The 20,928-nt window shown below is 42.1% G+C and overlaps 1 protein-coding gene across 3 annotated transcripts in view; it reads left to right on the plus strand.

Moving 5' to 3' along the window:
* CUX1 (cut like homeobox 1) overlaps window positions 1–20,928 on the plus strand; it is a 421,420-nt gene that overhangs the window by 198,679 nt on the left and 201,813 nt on the right. For all 3 annotated transcript variants that reach the window (XM_056558499.1, XM_056558500.1, XM_056558501.1), the window contains exon 8: window positions 3,199–3,265. In XM_056558499.1, the coding sequence (XP_056414474.1) occupies window positions 3,199–3,265 (67 nt within the window). The remainder of the gene's footprint in view (window positions 1–3,198; window positions 3,266–20,928) is intronic.

Consider the following 20,928-nt stretch of genomic DNA (forward strand, 5'->3'; position numbering starts at 1 on the left):
AGCTCAGCTTTCACATTAACAGAGCTCATTATGATAGGAAAGCTGAGCTGTGATTGGTTGTTATGGCACAACCTCTCCAATTTTTCTCCCACACATTATGATAAATCAGGGCAAAAGCGCCTTGAGTTAGACACAAGTGTACATATCGCATGAAATGGCTCGGTAAAATGGGTATTACCGTACACTCTGTTCTGTACCCAAAACGCATTGTTTTTATGTTACTTTTAGAAAAATAAAGACCAAGTTCATATTTCACACCCATGTGGCTGTTAAAGATGAACATACTATATGGAGGGAAAGAAAAAAGACAGACAAAAGTGCGCAGCAATGTGCTGTTATTCTGGTAGAATGGAGGAGCAATGTGGGGTAATCACAGTCTGCTCACCTGGAAGTGTTGCACTGAGAGTGCAACACCTTCAGTAGCCTCTCGCCCGTTATCAGGGTAGTTAGCCGGGGTGCAGCCAGGAGCTCTCCCGTCCGGAGTAGGTCTCAGGTCGGTCAGGTAGAATGCACAAAGATCCACAACTGTGGGTATGAAAAGGCTCCAATCGGCGCTTCTCCCAGGATTTCCAGGAATATCAGTTGTAGCAAGGAACACTCGGATAATCGAGTGATGAAAGGACAATAAAATGTATTCACATAAAAAAGCGCTAGGACTACGCGTTTCAAGGGGAGAGACCCCCTCTTTGCCAGGTCCACTGATGAACATGCCACACTTAGGATCTGGTATTTTTCTGTGTATTGCAGCATATAAGTGAAGCCTTGAGTTAGACTGAAGATACCCAGACTTGCATTTATGGCTTTCAGGATATGCAGTTGAGTAGCTGGCTCACTTTAATACATCGGTGTTGATGGCGGTCTACACAGAAGAACCTTAGGGCTAGACATACTGGTGGATTATTTCCTGTCCTTGTCATGTTAAAGTGGATTCACTGTGGCAGAGTTGTCAGTGGTGTTACAGGGTTTCTGCTCAGGATATGATCTCAGAGGAGATCATATCTCCACATTTCCTTTTAAAGGGGTTTTCCCATCTGGCTATTTCACTTCCATGCTGCGCTCTGTCCTTCTCTCACTTTCAGTCAGATAGGAAGTTCAGAGTGAGATCATGGCTGCTGGCCTGAATGTGCGTGGCAGCATTGGGACATTGACAAGCTCACCACCTTGTGAAGTCTGCAGGCCGGCCACTACTTTCAGAGTGGAGTGGTGGTCCCTAACCTAGGCATCAAGCAGTAAAAAAAAAGGAAAAGATAGGATCAGGCACAATGTGAAAAGGAGGCAAGGTTGTTTATAAGGCTAGGTTCACACCACGTTTTTGTATCAGTTCGTGTTAACATTACTTTCCGTTGAATTTTACTGTATGCCAAAACGTGGTCAACCACGCTATTATGTATGCCCCAAAAAATGAATACAGTTACAGTTTGGTATGTTTTGTTTTGTTTGTTTTTTATAATGGAAGTCAGTAGGAAACGGATAACATACAACAGTATCCGTTTAAAGCATTTAACATATACATTTTACCTAAGAAAGTAGCCTTATGTGTAGCCTTAACCCTTTAAGGACTCAGCCCATTTTCGCCTTAAGGACTCATATCTCTTTAATATTTTCATCCACAGACTAGTATGAGGGCTTGTTTTTTGCGCGACCAGTTGTCCTTTGTAATGACATCACTCATTAAATCATAAAATGTATGGCGCAACCAAAAAACAACATTTTTGTGAGGAAATTAAAAAGAAAAATGCAATTTTGCTAATTTTGGAAGGTTTCGTTTTCACGCCGTACAATTTACGGTAAAAATTACGTGTGTTCTTTATTCTGAGGGTCAATACGATTAAAATGATACCCATTATTACATACGTTTATATTATTATTGTGCTTACAAAAAAAAATCACAAACTTTTTAACCAAATTAGTACGTTTATAATCCCTTTATTTTGATGACCTATAACTTTTTCATTTTTCCATATAATCGGCGGTATGAGGGCTTATTTTTTGCGCCATGATCTGTACTTTTTTTTATACCACATTTGCATATAAAAAACTTTGAATACATTTTTTATAATTTAAAAAAAATAAAATGTATAAAAAAAGTAGCAGTTTTTGATTTTTTTTTTTTATTACGTTCACGCCGTTCACCGTATGGGATCATTAACATTTTATTTTAATAGTTCGATTATTTACGCACGTGGTGATACCAAATATGTCTATTAAATTTCTTTTTTACGCTTTTTGGGGGTAAAATAGGAAAAAACAGACTTTTTACTTTTTTATTGGGGGAGGAGATTTTTCACTTTTTTTTAACTTTTATTTTGTTTACATTTTTTTTTACATTTGAATAGTCACCATAGGGGACTATTCATAGCAATACCATGATTGCTAATACTGGTCTGTTCTATGTAGAGGACATAGAATAGATCAGTGTTATCGATCATCTTCTGCTCTGGTCTGCTCGATCTCAGACCAGAGCAGAAGACACCGGGAGCCGGGCAGAGGCAGGTGAGGGGACCTCCGTGCGGCGTTCTGAATGATCGTATCCCCGCAGCAGCGCTGCGGGCGATTGAATCATTCATTGAAATCGCGTACTGCCACAGATGCCAGGATCTGTATTGATCAGCAGCAGGGATCAGCCGTGCATGACACGGGCATCGCTCCGATGCCCGCTGTTATGTACAGGACGTAAATGTACGTCCTGGTGCGTTAAGTACCACCGCACCAGGACGTACATTTACGTCCTGCATCCTTAAGGGGTTGAAGGGGTACTCTGGCCCTAAGACTATCTTATCCACTATCCAAAAGATAGGGGATAAGATGTCTGATCCCGCTGCCACGCTCCCTTCCACAGACTTGCATTGAGGGGGCGGGGTGTGATGTCACCAAGGGGTGGAGCCGTGACATCCCGATACTCCAGCCCTGTGATCGTGAGTCATCATACATGGCGCGATCTTCGCTCCGTGAGGCTGATGATAGGGGGTGCTGCATGACAGATTGCGGGGGTCCCCAGTGGTGGGACCCCCACGATCAGGCATCTTATCCCCTATCCATTAGATAGGGGATAAGATGTCTTAGGTCCGGAGTACCCCTTTAAATGGGAATATGTCCCTGTCTTTTCTGCTGCAAAGAGTAAACAGCTGCCCAATTTTCACTGAATATTTCTTTTTTTTTTGTATACATTTTCTGATCTAATCTTTATCTCTTCTGCAGCATTGGAAAAGTCTCAGGCAGCATTATTTGACCTGAAAACAAAATACGATGAAGAAACATCAGCAAAGTAAGTTCCAAGAGCTTTTTGTACTCATATATTATGAAAACATATATATATTTTTTAATTCTGCATTACTGATAGTAGTAGGAGGGCTATGACTGGCAACAAGGAATTGATCTTCTTGCTTAGATCTGGGCAATGAATAGATGGTTGACTTTGATTAGCCCAGCGTTAGCGGTGCCGACTAGGTACCTTCCAACCACATTTACCAGCATGACCAATAATGATTTTGATTAGATTATTCCCCCGAAACACACTTACAGGCCTCTTGCTGAGATTCTGGATCAATCGCTCATTATTATTATTTGTGATATGGCATTATAACATTTACATGTGAAGTTTATGATTTGCTCTTACCCAAAATAACCTTATCGTTTAACATATTCTAATAACCTAAGTCTTTGTCTGAATAGACAGCTGTTATTATCAGCTTATCTGAGCACATAGGAATAAATGATTCCCAATTCAAAGGCTTAAGATGTATACACAGGCTTTTAAGAAAATTGACACTGTCTTGCAGTGCTATTGATCTGGTATTAGTTTATTTTTTAAAAGCCTGTGTATACTGCCTAAGCTTTTCTGTAAATGAATATGGTGCATAAAGTATTTCCACAACGATATGCAACATCTTAAAGGGGTATTCCGCCCCGGACATCCAAAGGATAGGGGATACGATGTCTGCTCTCATGGGGTCCGGCTGTGGTCGCTCGCCCCCTTCCATAGACATGAAAGGAGGGGCCATGGCGTGATGTCACGACCAAGGCCGCCAAAACCCCACAATCAGACATCTTATCCCCTATCCCTTGTATAGGGTATAAGATGTCCAGGGGCGGAGTACCTATTTAAAGGGAGACTCCACAGAAATCTCTTTGCATATTTAGGATGCCTAGGGAGTTTTTCAGCGCAACTGGATGCTAAGCAGTGGACAACAAATTGGGCTGGTTCTTAGCAACACAGGCCACAACAACCTGGTGACCCATCCAGATTTCTATGCTTATGTGAAGACCTGGATGTGTCACATACCGTACTTCAATTCATTTGAAATGTTGCAGAATCTATTGATACAAGCTGCATGGTCTACCGCTTTAATGCCGGTAAGGATTATGGCTGCCATTTTGTGTTTCTTGGAGTGAAAAAAATGTAGTAATATTTTACATATCTTTGTCTTTTTTGTTCTAACAAATAATCTTTGGAATTGATGATGGGGCTTAATATAGGCACTGTGGGTTCAAAGAATTTTTAATATAACAATATTAAATATAAGAAACTTTGTAATGTATCTTATCAGGTACAAAATGCTTCTTTATCCTGTTATCAAACCTCTTTCCTTAGACCAAAGGATGGAGGAGGAGGAGGAGGGGGGGGGGAGGTCAAACTCCTGGCACCCTCAACAATCAACAAATGTTTACCAGCGCTCATATCTGCATCATCGCACTTTAAGTAGTGGAGGTTTAAGGTACTGCAGTGTCGCACCATTTGCTTAAAAAGGCAAAAGCTGAATTACCTTGCAGCACTACCACTAAATGTACATCGATTCCAGTTTGAACGCTGGTTAACATTGAAGAGACTGGGTCACTTACACAAGAGCTGCTGCCTCTTCGAAAAGCTGATCCGTGGGGGATTGTCAGAAGTTTGTTTCCCACCAATCTAATATTGTGGGCCAAATGAAGACGAAAAAGTAATGGGCACACTGGTTCCGGTCAAGCGGTTTATTGCAGGTGGAAATGCTAAGCAACAATTGTTTCGCTACTCACAGGCAGCTTTTTCACCGACATATATATATATATATATATATATATATATATATATATATATATATTGTGGGCTGTCTTGAGAATAGGCAATCGATTTTATAAGGCCCTTTTAGACTGTATTTAGGTGGTTCTAAAATTTCTCATGTTAGGAGCTGTATATTTAGTGTCAATTATGGGGTCAGATCCTTTTAGTTCCAACAGGATTCTTTCTTTTCTACAGAACAGATACCAATGAATACTATCAATGGCCAAATAGGGACATTACTAATCCGACCATGGATATGAATAAGTTATTAGACACCAAGTTTGAATGTAACTATGTCCAGATAATGACACTTTAATAACAAGACTTTAACCACTATAATCTTAGGAATATGTAGCTATATTTCATATACTAAAAACATAAAACCTGACTATTTTTTAAACTTTATTTTTTATTACCATCTAAGGAGAACATATGGTTTGGCCATGTTGCACCCTGTCATTACATTGTTTTGAGTAATAGCAAGATTCCATATCCTTCATAATTCAATAAGAAATAACAATAAGATCTGAAAATGTGATATCCCCGCCACCAGAATAATTGGTGGTGCACCATCGCTAAGACGTGGAATTCCCCAGACTTATTAGCCTGGATTCCAGGGTTGCTAGGCGACCATCAGATGTTTCCTGCCCAGTCAGAGATAAACCTGTGCGAGATGTGGTTTCCTTCGACGTCATGCTTACTAATATAATGTGATTACGCTTATTCTGCTTTATTACCCTGCAGATATGTGTTCTTGTGTACATGCATATTCATTCAATGCCAAGAAAGTATTGTTTTTACTTAAGACAAAACACAACAATTTGACTACATATGTTTTAATTTTCAAGGTCTTAAAGGGGTTCTCCGTTGCTTAAACATCTTATCCCCTATCCAAAGGATAGGGGATAAGATGCTTGATCTTGGAAGTCCCGCAGCTGGGGACGCCCACGATCATGCGTGGGGCACCCCGTTTGTAATCAGTCCCCGGAGTGTATTCGCTATGGGTTTGATTACGCTCGACCGCAGAGCCGGCGGCGTGTGACGTCACGCCCCCGCCCGACGTCACGCTCCGCCCCTCAATGCAAGCCTATGGGAGGGGGCGTGATACCTATCACGCCCCCTCCCGTAGGCTTGCATTGAGGGGCGGAGTGTGACGTCACGCGGGGGCGTGACGTCACACACCACCGGCTCTGCGGTCGAGCGTAAACAAACCCATAGCAAATACGCTCCATGGACTGATTACAAACGGGGTGCCGCGTGCATGATCGCGGGCGTCCCCAGCTGCGGGACTCCCAAGATCAGGCATCTTATCCCCCTAGTGGTGGTTGCCTGCCCCGCTGGTATTGATTGATAAATCTCTCCCTAGACCCAAACAGGGATATATCTATCACTCTGCACTGGTGGGGTGGGGCGAAGCTGCAGGACAGGGTAATGCAATGGGATTGTGATCCTGCAGGTCCTTTAGGACTTGATATAAAACTTGCGGGAGCAGGCAAATTTTAGTCTTGAGCAGGCAAATGTCTTTGCCATCATGGTACAGGTAGATGTCAGGAGTGAGTTGCTTTGAGCTAGTAATGTCCTGATAGCTTTTTCCCTTTCCACCTAATATAACATAAATACATAAAAGGTGATCAACCCCTTTTGGTTTTATGTCATCTCATCCACCATTTCTTAGCATCTTACCCTTAAGCTCTGCTAAATTTTCGGTCATGGTATAATACACACTTGGGTTTTCTCATTATCTGCAATGCACTAAAAAATATCTCCTGTGAATCCTGTAACCTCGGGGAATATAAATATAAAATAAAATGTATATCTACAGTTTAACCCAGGAGCCATAAAAAACCACATTGACCTTTATTAAGATCACATAAGTTTAATGTAAGAGAGATTTTTATTTACAAGCTATCGCACATGTAATGGAAGGGAAGCAGCTTGGCTCTCTCTTCCAGTAAATTCACAGGAAATGTCACATGAGCCATAATAATAACTGGCAAGCCATAAAAGTAATTCGCTGGGGTTTTTCGTTTGTTTGCACTTCTAATGATATATTCCTATCATCGATGTTTTTAAGAAACACTGTTATGTTTTTTAATCACAGCCTATTAAGAAAATGTAATTTATTTTCTTACCTTCTTTATAGTTGCATTCTCTTACGTAAAAGAAAATAGGTTCCCCCTGATCGTGGCATGGTGAAGGGGACACAAAAATGATGGGGATAGTATTTGAATAGCGTGTCCCTGAGACTAGTTTACGGGAACCATATTTCATCTTGGTTTTGGATTGTGAGCAATATAACTTTTTAAATGTTTTTAGACATGGACGTTTCTCATTCATGCCATTCTCTATACAGTATCTGAATCCTTTCTCTTTTGCCAATTATGCATATCCTTGTCTAGGAAGGCTCTGTGTACATTATTCATAACGGATCTATAGTGGATCAGCTTTCAAATGAACTCTGGCGAATCCCGACAGATCCTATTGCTTTATTTTTAAGTTCATGAGGTTATTGCTGGGGTTACAGTATTTTTGTACACCAAAAATGGCTCTACAGACTGCGTTTTTCTTGTCTTCAAAATGAAGTGGAACCCCAGTGGAAAAGTGAAATATATCAATGTCAACAGATACACTATAAAAGTTGTATATATAATTTCCAAATTGCATATCTTTTTGAAAAGCCCATGATTAAATGTGGTCAACCTTTCTAGAGAGGTTTAACGTTAAAGCAGGTATGTGGCTTGGAAAGTGTTACATATTCAGGGTTTTTTCTTTTCTTTCCCTCCCTCCCCGTGCAGTATTGCCAGTGTGTCGGATGGAATATCAGAAAGCCACTTATGGCAACTGTAAAGTTTTCCATGTGTAGGCTCAAAATAAAATGTAATTAGCCTTTATGCTTAGAACAAGGATCCATTGATGAATACAGCTGGTCTTTGTTTTATTCTGTCTTTGAGAGTGGGAGGTAAAAGTGTTCTTCATGTTTATTAATGCAGCATTTTTTAGACAGATGCTAAGCAGAGTTCTCAATTGGTTTTGTGTATGAGATTTATGCTGGAGAATTTAATACTAATAAATACATTGGAAAATACGGATACATATGGCACTTGTATGACAACTGGTATATCCTTATCAGTATTAATTGTGATATACTCAATGGGGGCAATTTACTAAACCTGGTGTCTTGCACACCGGTCTTTAGGAAAATGCTGTGGCCAATTCATTGAGAAACGCACACCTCTAAATCAATCAGGCAATCGGTAACCTGAAAAAATATATTCCAGCTCCGAACTAGTGCAAATTTCAGTTACGGGATACGTTAGCCCACTGGCTGTTGTAGTAAATTAGTTGCACGATTAGGTCACGCTCCCACATTCTCTTCTAATACAGACGTGGCTGGTTTAAAAGAGCACAAAATTCACACAACCGAGGGCTTGCGCGATAATGTGCAATTTTTGCCTTGATAAATTCCCCCCAATGTTATTATACATGGCCATCTTAAAATGGGGGGACATATCTAGCATAGATGTACACCATTCACTATTCAGGCAATATATATCTTTTAAGAATGGAGTCCTCTCTTAAAGGAGTATTGCAATTAAGTTAAAAAGTGAATTACTGCCTTGTAGGTTTATAAAATAATGAAATTAAAGGGGTTATCCAGGAAAAAAAAAACTTTTTTTATATATCAACTGGCTCCAGAAACTTAAACAGATTTGTATGTTACTTCTATTAAAAAATCTTAATCCTTTCAGTACTTATGAGCTTCTTAAGTTAAGTTTGTTCTTTTCTGTCTAAGTCCTCTCTGATGACACGTGTCTCGGGAACCGCCCAGTTTAGAAGCAAATCCCCATAGCAAATTTCTTCTAAACTGGGCGGTTCCTGAGACAGGTGTCATCAGAGAGCACTTAGACAGAAAAGAACAACCTTAACCTCAGAAGCTCATAAGTACTGAAAGGATTAAGATTTTTTAATAGAAGTAATTTACAAATCTGTTTAACTTTCTGGAGCCAGTTGATATATAAAAAAAGTTTTTTTTCCTGGATAACCCCTTTAAGCATACTCCATTTGCACACTCCAGTGCCGGCACTCAGGTCTGTCCTGGGCCCTCTGTTTGCTTTTCCTGTTGACGTGCTCTCCAGGCTCCCCTGCTGACTTTCCGAGCACACTGCAGCAGATCACTGAGGCAGAGTGTGTTCGGACCGTCATCAGCCAAACAGGGACAGCGCATCATAAGGGACAGTAAACCCTGGGAGAAACAGGAGACGGGAGTATATTATTTTTCAACCCTAGAACGCCATAATTTGCTTTTAACCAAATCAGAGTGTCCCTTTAAAGGACAGAAAGAGAAAATATGCTCTGTAACCTTTTATATTTCTCTTAATGTTTTCAATTATTTTAAACTTGCTGGAAAAGTAAAATATTGCTATTGTACAATGTGGGGACTAACACAGGAGAAGTAGCCTTACCACCACCACCACCAAGCGGTCTGTCCCTTAACAGCACTTATGCCAGCCAAGCCAATTTAACAGTCTTGTTGCTATGGAAATGCTGCCTAACAACTGCAGTTTCTAGCAGGAATGTGTCAGACAGTGAAATTAAATATACAATATTTTGTCATAGGGGCATTTTTAAGTAAGTTATATATGCTGGGGTGATGGTATTATTCAAATGCAATTTTCTGATGCCGGAATACCCCTTTATATTGTTAAAAAAAAATTGTAGATTGCTGTGGTTTTGCTTCTTTTGGCATCAGGTGACTGAATTAAGGAGTACTCTGGTGGAAAACAATTTATTTTAAGTCAACGGGTGCCAGAAAGTTATACAGATTTGTAAATTACTTCTATTGAAAAAATCTAATCCTTCCAGAATGTATCATCTGCTGTATACTACAGAGAAAGTTCTTTTCTTTTTGAATTTATTTTCTGTCTGACCACAGTGCTCTCTGCTGACACCTCTGTCCAGGTCAGGAAATGCCCAGAGCAGGAGCAAATCCCCATAGCAAACCTATCCTGCTCTGGAGAGTTCCTGACATGGACAGAGGTGTCAGCAGAGAGCACTGTGGACAGACAGAAAATAAATTAGAAAAGAAAATAACTTTCTCTATAGTAAACAGCAGCTGATAAGTACTGGAAGGATTAAGATTTTTTAATAGAAGTAATTTACTAATCTGTTTAATTTTCTGGCACCAGTTGATTTAAAACAAATTGTTTTCCACCGGAGTACCCCTTTAAAGAGTAGTCCAGTGGTGAAAAACTTATCCCCTATCCTAAGGATAGCGGATAAGTTTGAGATTGCGGGGGGTCCGACCGCTGGGGCCCCCTGCGAGCTCTCTGTACGGGGGCCAGGCTCTCCGGCCAGATAGCAGGTGTCGACCACCGCACGAAGCGGCGGCCGACACGCCCCCTCAATACAACGCTATGACAGAGCCGGAGATTGACGAAGGCAGTGCTCCGGCTCTGCCATAGAGTTGTATTGAGGGTGTGTGTCGGCCGCCGCTTTGTGCGGAGGTCGACACGCCCCCTTCCCGCGGGCTGTTGGGGCCCCGTACAGGAGATCGCGGGGGGCCCCAGCGGTCGGAGCCCCCGCGATCTGCAACTTATCCCCTATCCTTAGGATAGGGGATAAGTTGTTCACCACTGGACTACTCCTTTAAGTCCTCCAATGGCGCACATATTTCAGAACGAAGTGCATGACGTTAATAAATTTATATCACTACTCTGTTGACATAGAAATCAGTTGTTTTGGCAACAGACATGGGACAGAACCGTGAAACCTGAAAAGGAAGTTATTTTAAGCCAACTCAGCCATGCACCATTCAGAATAGGATCTCTGTCTATTGCAAGAAATAATCATGTAAGAAAATACTCCCCTTTTTAGATTTTTTTGTAATTTTTGCTGAAATGACAAGTTGCATGTAGATCTTTGGTGTTAACGAATAATCAAAAGAGAAAACAGAACCCGTGTTTTTGTTGTGCACGCTTATACTGAACTGGTGACTGCATTCCTGGAACGAGTATAAAAGACAGTGGTTTTATGGTTGTTACATGTGGTATTATGCTGAGTCTATAATAAAAGTTAATTTGTAATTAAAGTTTCCGATTTCCTGTTCAGTTAATGAGTCATGAACATCCAAAGCATGTGTTTAGAACTATAAAGTAACTTGCAATTACACTAAGAACAGGCTTTACAAATGAGAGCACTTTTATTTAAAGCAGATACCGGGGAAACATATATTGCACGTTATAAGCATTGAGGTATGTCAATGTATGTCCAAGGTAATGATAGCCTCAAACACTGTACATATGTGGTATACACTATGGAGAGTTTAGGACGCTTTACTTAGCTAGAAATTGCTAGTTTTGAAGTTTTCAGTCTCAAATTTGTGAATTTAACCTAATCAATCCCCCATGTTACTAGGCCTCGGTGTAGACTATGTATATAGCTATTTATCTGACTGAAGTTAGTAGAAATCCACGTACATGCATCTCATTCAGATATATAAAATTAAATTTCAGTTGCCCAATTTTTGCAAGAAAAATCTGAAACACATTTGTCATGTGTGAATATACCCTAAGGAGGCTGCTTTGTTCTGAGGCAGCCATTTTAACATCATATTCCACAATCTTAGCTTGTGAACCTTATATTTTTGGGGCCTTACTGTCAGCAGCACTGTCCTCATAAACATTAGTCGCCTAAGTAAACTGGTCATACGAAAAAATTATAGATTGAGCTTGGGTACCATAAAAGTGCTCCCATATTAGAGGGGTACTCTGCCCCTAGACATAAGATGTCTGATCGAGGGAGGGGGTACAGCCACTGGGACCCTCATGAGCTCTGGCCCAGCACCCCAGTAATCCACTGCACAGCATGAACTCTGCTCCATGCCGAGTGACCGCAGCCGTCATCCCCCTCCCATAGACATTAATGGAGGGGGGAGTGATGACCACAGCTGCCCGTAGCCTAGCACAGCCAGCGTTCTGAACATAAATAATCATAACGCCGGGGTGCTAGTCTGAAGATCACAGGGGGTCCCAGCGGCCAGACCCCCCCCCCCCCCCCCTGCGATCAGACATCTAATCCCCTATCCTTTGGATAAGGCTATAAGATGTCTAGGGGTGGAGTACCCCTTTAAAGACTTACTATGATCTTAAAAGACCTTGGACATGTTGCCCTGACATGTCAAAAGCTTTGAACCCGTAGTGGTTGCTATTGATAAGCTACGGAAATTAGCATCAGCCTGACACTCAGTCCCTGGCTATTAATCCTATGTGATTTTTCCCTCTATAAGTCTATGTATATCAAATAGGTAAGATCTGCTGGATGGCTGGGGAGTGGAGCACGATGCCGCACACTTCCCCTGCTTATAACTAGTGATCGCAGAGGGTCTCAGGAGTGAGCAACTAGACATGTCTGGGCTATTATTCTAGACTAGATTTTGTTAAATGCTAATAACCCTTTAAGGTACCCATAAACATAACATGGCAGTTGGCTGAATGCTCATTTAGCCATTAAAAGGGTAAGCCACTGCCATACTTCTTCAAGCTTGTCCCCCAAAGAACAAAAGGAATGGGCATTTCTGACAATACCACCAAAGAGACTTGGAAGGCTCTTATGCATATTATATGGTTGGCCAGCTCTCCCAAAATTGACGGGTTCAGCTGACACATACCAAGTCAAATACATACAGGGCCAAGACAAGGAGTAGGCGAAATAGACAGCTGCATGGGGCACCATGGGGGATGGTGAAATTGACCTTAAGGTTCTCTGTGCGGCTCATAATGATGTGTGAAACAATTGTAAATACTTATATGAATGATGTACAACCAGACAAAACATGTTTTCTCATTCAAAGATACATTAGTGTATCCTCGCTGATAGCTTTGGGCTGAATGATCGTCCATCAACCTTCTCTCTTCCTAAATTTTAAGGACTGAAAGTTGGGGTGCATTCTGAAATCTTTGTTTTGGGCACACTAATAGCTTGTTCCAACCCGAATACATATTATGTATGAGGCAAACAAGTATATTGAATAAAAATGATTTCTGTATGTGAAAGTAGTTTAAAAAAACAACACACACAAACTAAATTTGGAAGGAAAATTCCTGTCTTTTGTTGCATTATTAAAAAACTGTCTTAAAAGTTATGGCACCAAAATATATTTACCAGATGATGCCTGATGCCTACTAAGCAACCCTGAGGAAGTCGCCTTGGGAGCGACAGAACGCGTGGTGTCTCTTGTTGCCCCGTCCCCACATCTATAACATTACTCCTTGGTCTCTCCATCCAGTCTGGGACGCTTGCTTCTTATCACTTTTATATTTGCAAGTATATAGGGATTGTATCATTGAATGACTATTGATATAATTAATATTTGGTATATTGTTACATCTCTACCTTGTATGTATATTTTATCCTATTGCATATGTTACCTGGATGGAGTTTGTTTACATCTTACTGAGAGGGACGGGTGCCAATATCTAGGTGAGGGGGTTCATGGCCCCTCCCCAGAGTTGTGCTTGGGCTTTACTTTGTAGCCCATATTTTTAATTGATTTTATTTTTCTTCCCTTTCTACTACTCAAGTGTGGTTGTTTACAGGGTTTTGTATGTACTTAATAAAGTTTTGTCTTATTATGCATTATAATACTGGTGTGCTGATATTTTTTCAGTGTTACGCTTTTTTTTAGTTTCTGGTCTATGTGTAAATGTACACTGATCAGCACCCATATCATATTATTGATTGGGCCCCCTCGTTTCCTGGTTCTTTGCATACTAAGCAATGTGAATTTCACTATGAAGTAATCTTACATATACTGACCTTGGTGCCATGGTGATAGCGGTATGTACAAGCAATTTAGATGGGCCTTAAAGGGGTTGTGCGCTGCCCTAGTTTTCGGAGCTCCGCTCAGAGCGTCCGGAAGTCCATTACTCCGAACGCTGTGTGCGGGCTTCCGTGTTCGCGGCCGCCGGGCGTGTTGTCACGCCCGCCCCCTCGTGATGTTTCGCCCGCCCCCTCGTGACGTCACGCCCGCCCCCTCTACCAAAATCTATGGGAAGGGGGCGTAACAGCGGTCGCGCCCCCTTCTCATAGACTTTCGTTGAGGGGGCGGGCGAGACGTTACGAGGGGGCGGGCGAGACGTCGCGAGGTGCAGGGCGTGACGTCACGCCCGGCGGCTGCGAACACGGAAGCCTGCACACAGCGTTCGGAGTAATGGACTTCCGGACGCTGTGAGCGGAGCTCCGAAAACAAGGGCAGCGCACAACCCCTTTAAAGCGTACCCGTCAGATCCAACAAAACTTTTTTTTTTTTTATATATCACTCAGTACCTTATCCTGACCATGTACAGCAAATTTTTAGGTGTCTAGCACCTTTATTTTTTTTTATTACACTTTTAATTTAGCTCACTAGTCTGAATTCCTATCAAAGGGAGGGGGTGTGGCCTCACTGTGCAGGTCTCCGCCCCCTCCCTCAGTATACTGTCTGCTCACATCTCTCCTAGCATTAGCAAAACTACAACTCCCAGCTTGTCCTCACTGTGCAGGTCTCCGTCCCCTCCCTCAGTATGCTGTTTGCTCACATCTCCCCTAGCATTAGCAAAACTACAACTCCCAGCTTGTCCTCACTGACAGTAGCGGGACACAAGCTGACAGTGGGAGATTTTTCCTCCAGCTGTGAGCCCTGCGCTCACAGCTGTCAATCAAGGAAGTGTGTCCATGACATAGGTGATGACGCATGGACACAGCAGGGACTAGTATGTGTCCAAGCAGGCAGGGGGGCAGTTGTTTGACTGGCTTTTTCAATATGAAATACTGAAACTTTTCTAATGAAAGCAATTGCAAAACCTATTGGTTTTACATGATTTACAACATATCAAAAGTTTTTTGTATCTGACAGCGCCCATTTAAAGTATTTCAGTTATTGTTTTGGAAATAATTGTACCACGAGGAGAATCGCCCAGCTTTCCCAGACTGGGTTTAGACTTTTTTTTTTTTGTTCTAAACCGCTAAAAAGTTACCAAATGCATCAATAAAAATACTAGACTGAGGTTGATAAATGAAGATTGTTTATCAGGTTATAGTGATACACATGATTACAGGAGATAATCATTTGTATCCGCAAGATATAATTATAACAAATAAAAATTCTATGTTTACGGTACAAGGTAGAGTCTAGACAGTCTTGTAGTTTACCAGTATATCAGGCGTAACATTGGTGTTGGCTCTGGCACTGAAAAGGTGAACATGTTCGTTCATGACCAAATAAAACTTTATTATAATCGCTGATGAGCTAAGTGTTTTCAGAGTGAGCGTAGCCATAGAGATCATTTTATGGTGGATCTGAAGCTACTTGTCATTATGCATAGATTATTTTTATAATGCTAAGTCTTTCACTACTGGATAATGATTTAATGGAATTGAATGTATGGCTGTCAACAAGGGTAGCGTATCCTTGATTTTTCTCTGTGTATAGTATTCTTGATGTGTTGGTACTGCGCTACTCACTTCAGGTTTTATGTCGTATTATTGTTTTACTGTACTTTTTTCGCTATTCTTCTGAAAAAAATTGTAAAAATCCAATAAACGAAGTTTGAAAAAAAAAAAAAAAACGATGGTAGCGTATCTAAATTCTAAGCATGAAACACCAACATTATTTTAGATGCAATTTCTTTAGCAAACCCAGCTCAAAGAACCAAGCCAGTTGCCGTATTTTTCGCCCTATAGGACGCACCGGCATATAAGACGCACCCAATTTTAAAGGTGCAAAATCTAGAAAAAAAAAGATTCTGCACCCAACAGTGATCTTCAACCTGCGGACCTCCAGATGTTGCAAAACCACAACTCCCAGCATGCCCGGACAGCCAACGGCTGTCCGGGCATGCTGGGAGTTGTAGTTTTGCAACATCTGGAGGTCCGCAGGTTGAAGACCACTGGTATAGGAGGTAATACTCACGTTTCCATGCCGCTCCGGACCCGTCACCGCTGCCCTGGATGCCGCTCCATCGCTGACGCCGCGTCCCCAGGGTGTCCCCGACGCTCCGGACGTCGTCTTCCCCGGGATCCACGCTCTGTCGGCGTCATCACGTCGCTACGCACGCCGCTCCTATTGGATGATCGGACAGCGTGCGCGATGACGTAGAAGGAGAGTGCCGCCATGCAGGGGATCCCGGCACGGAGCAGACACCGAGGAGGCAGGTAAGGTCCCTCCCGGTGTCCTGTAAGCTGTTCGGGACGCCGCGATTTCACCGCGGCGGTCCCGAACAGCCCGACTGTGACTTTCGCTTCAGACGCGGCTGTCATCTTTGATCGCCGCATCTGAAGGATTAATACAGGGCATCACCGCGGGTCCCGGCTGTTGATGGCCGCAGGGACCGACCCGATAGGTGTGTATGAGCTGTATAAGACACACCAACTTTTCCCCCCAGTGTTGGGGAAGAAAAAGTGCGTCTTTTACGGCTAAAAATACAGTAAACTGTACAATGTACTGGTAGTTATATGTAGGGTATTTGTGTACTTTGGGTTCTGGTGATATATACTTTACAGACTTCACATTCTGCAACTACAGAGCATGTTTGCTGGAACATGAAAGGACTACAGTCTTTATAATGCTTTACTTTCTTGCAGTATTTCTACACTAAGCAGTTCCATCCCCTTTTGGCACAGATCTTACAGGTGTAGTTTCTCATTGAAGATTTGGACAATGTTTCCCCTTCAAGCATTATCTGTACTGTACCCACATAAAAATAATTTGGAAACATAGTTCCTGAGCAGTATATGTGCTCAGCTTTTCCAAACTCCTGGATGTTCTTCTTTGTAATGCAGGTGCAGGGTACGTATCATTGATAAGCTAGGCAGATTTGTTATTTACTATCAAGAACCTTTTACCTGTCTATAAGGCTGCGTTCACATGGCCGTCTAGACCCGTCCCGTTCTTCTCCCGTCAAAAATAAAAACTGACTTTAAAAAAAAATGGACAATATCGGATGTGAACGGATGTTATCCGTTTGTATCCGCTATTGTTCAGTAAATTAACCAAAAAAATAATAATTTCTTTTGTTCTGAGCATGCTCAGAAGTAAAAACGGATCAAAAAACGGATGCAAATGGATGACATTAAAGGCTCATCCGTTTTCCATAGACTTCAATGTTAAATTTACTCTATCCGTTTTTTCTTTCGTTTTTTTTGAGGAAAGAAAAAATACTGCATGTGCCGTTTTTTCCATCGACAAAAAAACTGAAATGTGTGCAGATGGGTACAAACGGATGTAAACGAATTGTATAAAAAATCCCATTGACATGAATGAGATTTTTTTGAAAACTGTTTTATTCCGTTTATAGCCTGCAAGAACGGAACCGAAACGGGGATACAAAAACGGGGACAGACGGCCATGTGAACGCACCCTAAGACATATTAAAGGAGTTCTGAAGCTATAGACAATGTATCCCCTAGGCGATCTCCCGTACGGGGACCCGGCACCGCCACGTCTCTGCACGACTAAGAGGTCGACCGACACGACCTCCCCACACACACACACAGTCATGTTGCGGCCGACATGCCTCCTGCATGGGGAGAGCCGCAGTAGAGGCAGGCCCCGTACAGGAGATCGCAGGGGGTCCTGCGGATAGGCGATAGGTTGTATAAAGGCTGCAGTGCTCCTTTAACTGTTTTGTTAAATGACAGTAAAGCTTTAGGGTGCCCATACACTTTTAATAGCTGTTGGCCAAATGTTCATTCGGCTGATATCAATCTGTCCCGTTCCCCCATACCTATAAATGTTTGACTTGGCGAAATTTCCATGTGAGAGAGAGGGGGAGAGACTCCTTTGACCTCAGCTTATGTCTCTGAGAGAAAAAGGATCAGGCAGGTAAAATCCAACATGCCTTATCCTTCTCTCTCCTGACATTACCTTTCCTGATGCCTCCATACACATAAAATAATTGGGTTGACTAATGTATATGGCATCCTTTAACCTTTTCACTTTACTTGGGCTCATTATGAGCCAAATGAATGTCTGTAAGGCGGCATTCACACCTCATTTTTACGTTACGGGTGCCGGATCCGGCTGGGGGAGGGGCACACTGGCACTAAAATCCATTTACTTTAATGAGCCGACCAGAGTCAAACGGTGACTCCGGTCGGCTCATTTTTTACTTGTATGCGGTTTCCTGTCCGGACCTAAAACCGTAGTATACTATGGTTTTAGGTCCGGTCACAAAACCGGATACGGGTCAAAAATTAGCCGACCGGAGTCACCGTTTCACTCCGATCGGCTCATTAAAGTAAATGGATTTCAGCGCTGGTTCAGCTGGGGTACGGGAGAGCCCGGTTTGCCCCTCACCCAGCCGACACCCGTAACGTAAAACGAGGTGTGAATGCAGCCTAAGAACGTTGGTTCCCGATATTTAGCCCATGTAAACAGTCGAACGATCATCAGATGAATGAAAAACTACTTGTTTATTGGCTGACCCTGTTGTTTATGCAGGCCTTAAAAACATTACATGATGAAAGGTTTGTGCATTTGTTCATGGGTCCCTGTCTGCATGATGATTTAGCCATGTAAGGCTTTGTTCACACATTACATTAACGCAGTGCTTTACCACTACATTATAGTAGAACTTACATGTTTTAAATGTGATTTGCCAAATCGCCGCAAAAAATTTCAGTCATTTGAGACAAAATTTTGGCTTTACTGTCACACACGGCAAACTGGAAACGCAGTGCGTGAACACAGCCTAAAAGGTTGAACAAGCACCATTATGCTAGATTGGCACTTGTTTACAGGCACGGGTTGGTGTGAGATTGGAGAGGTAAGTAACTGCTGCTTTGTTATTTTCATTTTTAATGCATTTGGGGTCCTCCATAATTTGATCCATGCCTTGGCCTTGAATGCATTCTCTGCACTGTAACATTAAGCACGGGGTTTTAGCTCCATATGTATAGGCTGTAATGAGTTTATTTGTACCACCACACTTCTTCCCTCCATGTTCTGCCTGTTTTCAAAGGGTCCATCCCCAAAAAGTAATAGCATGTGATGTTTATAGCTGTGGAAGATGAATAAACGCTAAAACAAAACTGTTCTTTTCCAAGTAACCAGACACACGTTTAGGGTCTGGGGTCTTCATGTCATGAGCTGTCATTAAAAATATATTTGATGAAATGGCTTTAAAATCAAAAGTTTCCTTTTACGAGAGAGAAGAGAGATAATTGAACCCATTGATTTGTTTCACGGTTTGTTTGCCCTTTCGTTCTCCTCCTGAGGTGCTGTTTGCTGAGGAATGTTTCCAATCGCCAGAAAGACAGTGGGGTGTGTAATATTTCCCCCGCCAGCTCTCCATTCAGCCAGACAAGGGGACTGTGGCGAGCCTGCAATATGAATTTTTAATGCAGAACTTCATAACACAGCCCTTGCAGCTCGACTGCTCTGTTCTCTTGAGCTTTCAGATTTAATGCTCTGATGAGCAGAGCTCAGGCCTGGGGCGTTCTACATCATTTCGGGGTTAACCCTTCCAGCACCAATCAGAAACGTTCACAGCACCGCTGGTTGATTGTTTGCTGTGCTTTAGAGGCTTTGGCTCGCATGTATGACCTGTGATTAGTCCATCGATGTGCCATTTTGGGAACAGTTGCTTTTATTATATATTTTTTATGACGCAGTAGCAGATTTATGGACTGTTTTTCTTAAGAGTGCTTCAGTATTTATCATAGGCCGATGCTGTCATCTCGGTACTTGCTGTTGATAGGAAATTCTGCTAAAAATCTTTAGTACTTGGAAATCATATAAGTCCATCAGTGAAGTCTGAGCTATTTAACCTAGGATTTGTAAAAATGGTGTGCAGAAAATCCTTTTAAATAGACCATTACATGAGGGTGAGAGCATCATTTAAGACGAACTTATAAGCACATCTGTACAAGAAATACAAGCATTTCTTCCTACCCAGAGCTCAATGTACCCAGGTATCTATATACACATCATTCTTTGTTTACCCATTAAGCCCCACAGGTGGCAGATGCACTGCAATTTTGCATAATGTGACACTTTTGCATGACAATGTAAAATGTGTGCAATAGCTGTCCTCCTTGAAAGTCCATGTGCAACATCTCTATTCACATCTATTTTTAAGTGCACAGTCGTTTGTCATGCAGCACAAGCTCTAGCTTTACACCACTGCTAAAAGATGACTCCAGCTATGGTAATGTTCTGCATTAGTCACATCTGTCCATCACACTCTTACAGTAACTTTGAATCTGCTCTCAGTCTCATGGCAGTCAGTATCCTTCATAACCGCAGCAGTAATTCAGTTGTCCAGTTAAAAGGAGTTTTTTTTTTTTTTTTTTTTACCTTTTCCCCCTGTGTTTTTATCATGTCATGTGATTCTTTCATCATGTGACTCAAGGATTTCTATTGTGCGCTTGGGGGGTGGAGGACACAGCAGGAAAAACACCAATGCTTTACTCATATGACGTTTTGTATGCCTTTTTTTCTCCCATAGACATTCATGGGAGAAAAGATTTTTTCCAAATAAACACCATAGTCTCAACCTGCTGGGATTTTGGAAAACTGCCACTGAGCTCAAAACCATCGAAAAATGCCAAAGAGGAGTTAAAAAAGGGCAAAGGAAAAATTGTGAGAGGGATCCATTTGTTTATCCATCAGTGTCCTCCTAACCTCTTCAGGACACAGGGCGTACGTGTACGCCCTACATCTGGAATCCTTAAGGACCTGGGGTGTACAGGTATGCCCGTGGGAATTCAGCAGACATCCCGGCACATCACCGAGGTGGGTCCTGAGACCCCTACCCCATGTCGGCAATCACCGAAAATCGTCGGTCAATTCAGACCGGCGATTCCGGGTCATACGGGTCTCCGGTGACCCAGAAAGTAAGGGGGATCTGGGC

The sequence above is a fragment of the Hyla sarda genome, chromosome 2 (genome assembly GCF_029499605.1).
Source record: "Hyla sarda isolate aHylSar1 chromosome 2, aHylSar1.hap1, whole genome shotgun sequence".
In the NCBI taxonomy this organism is placed as follows: Eukaryota; Metazoa; Chordata; class Amphibia; order Anura; family Hylidae; genus Hyla; species Hyla sarda.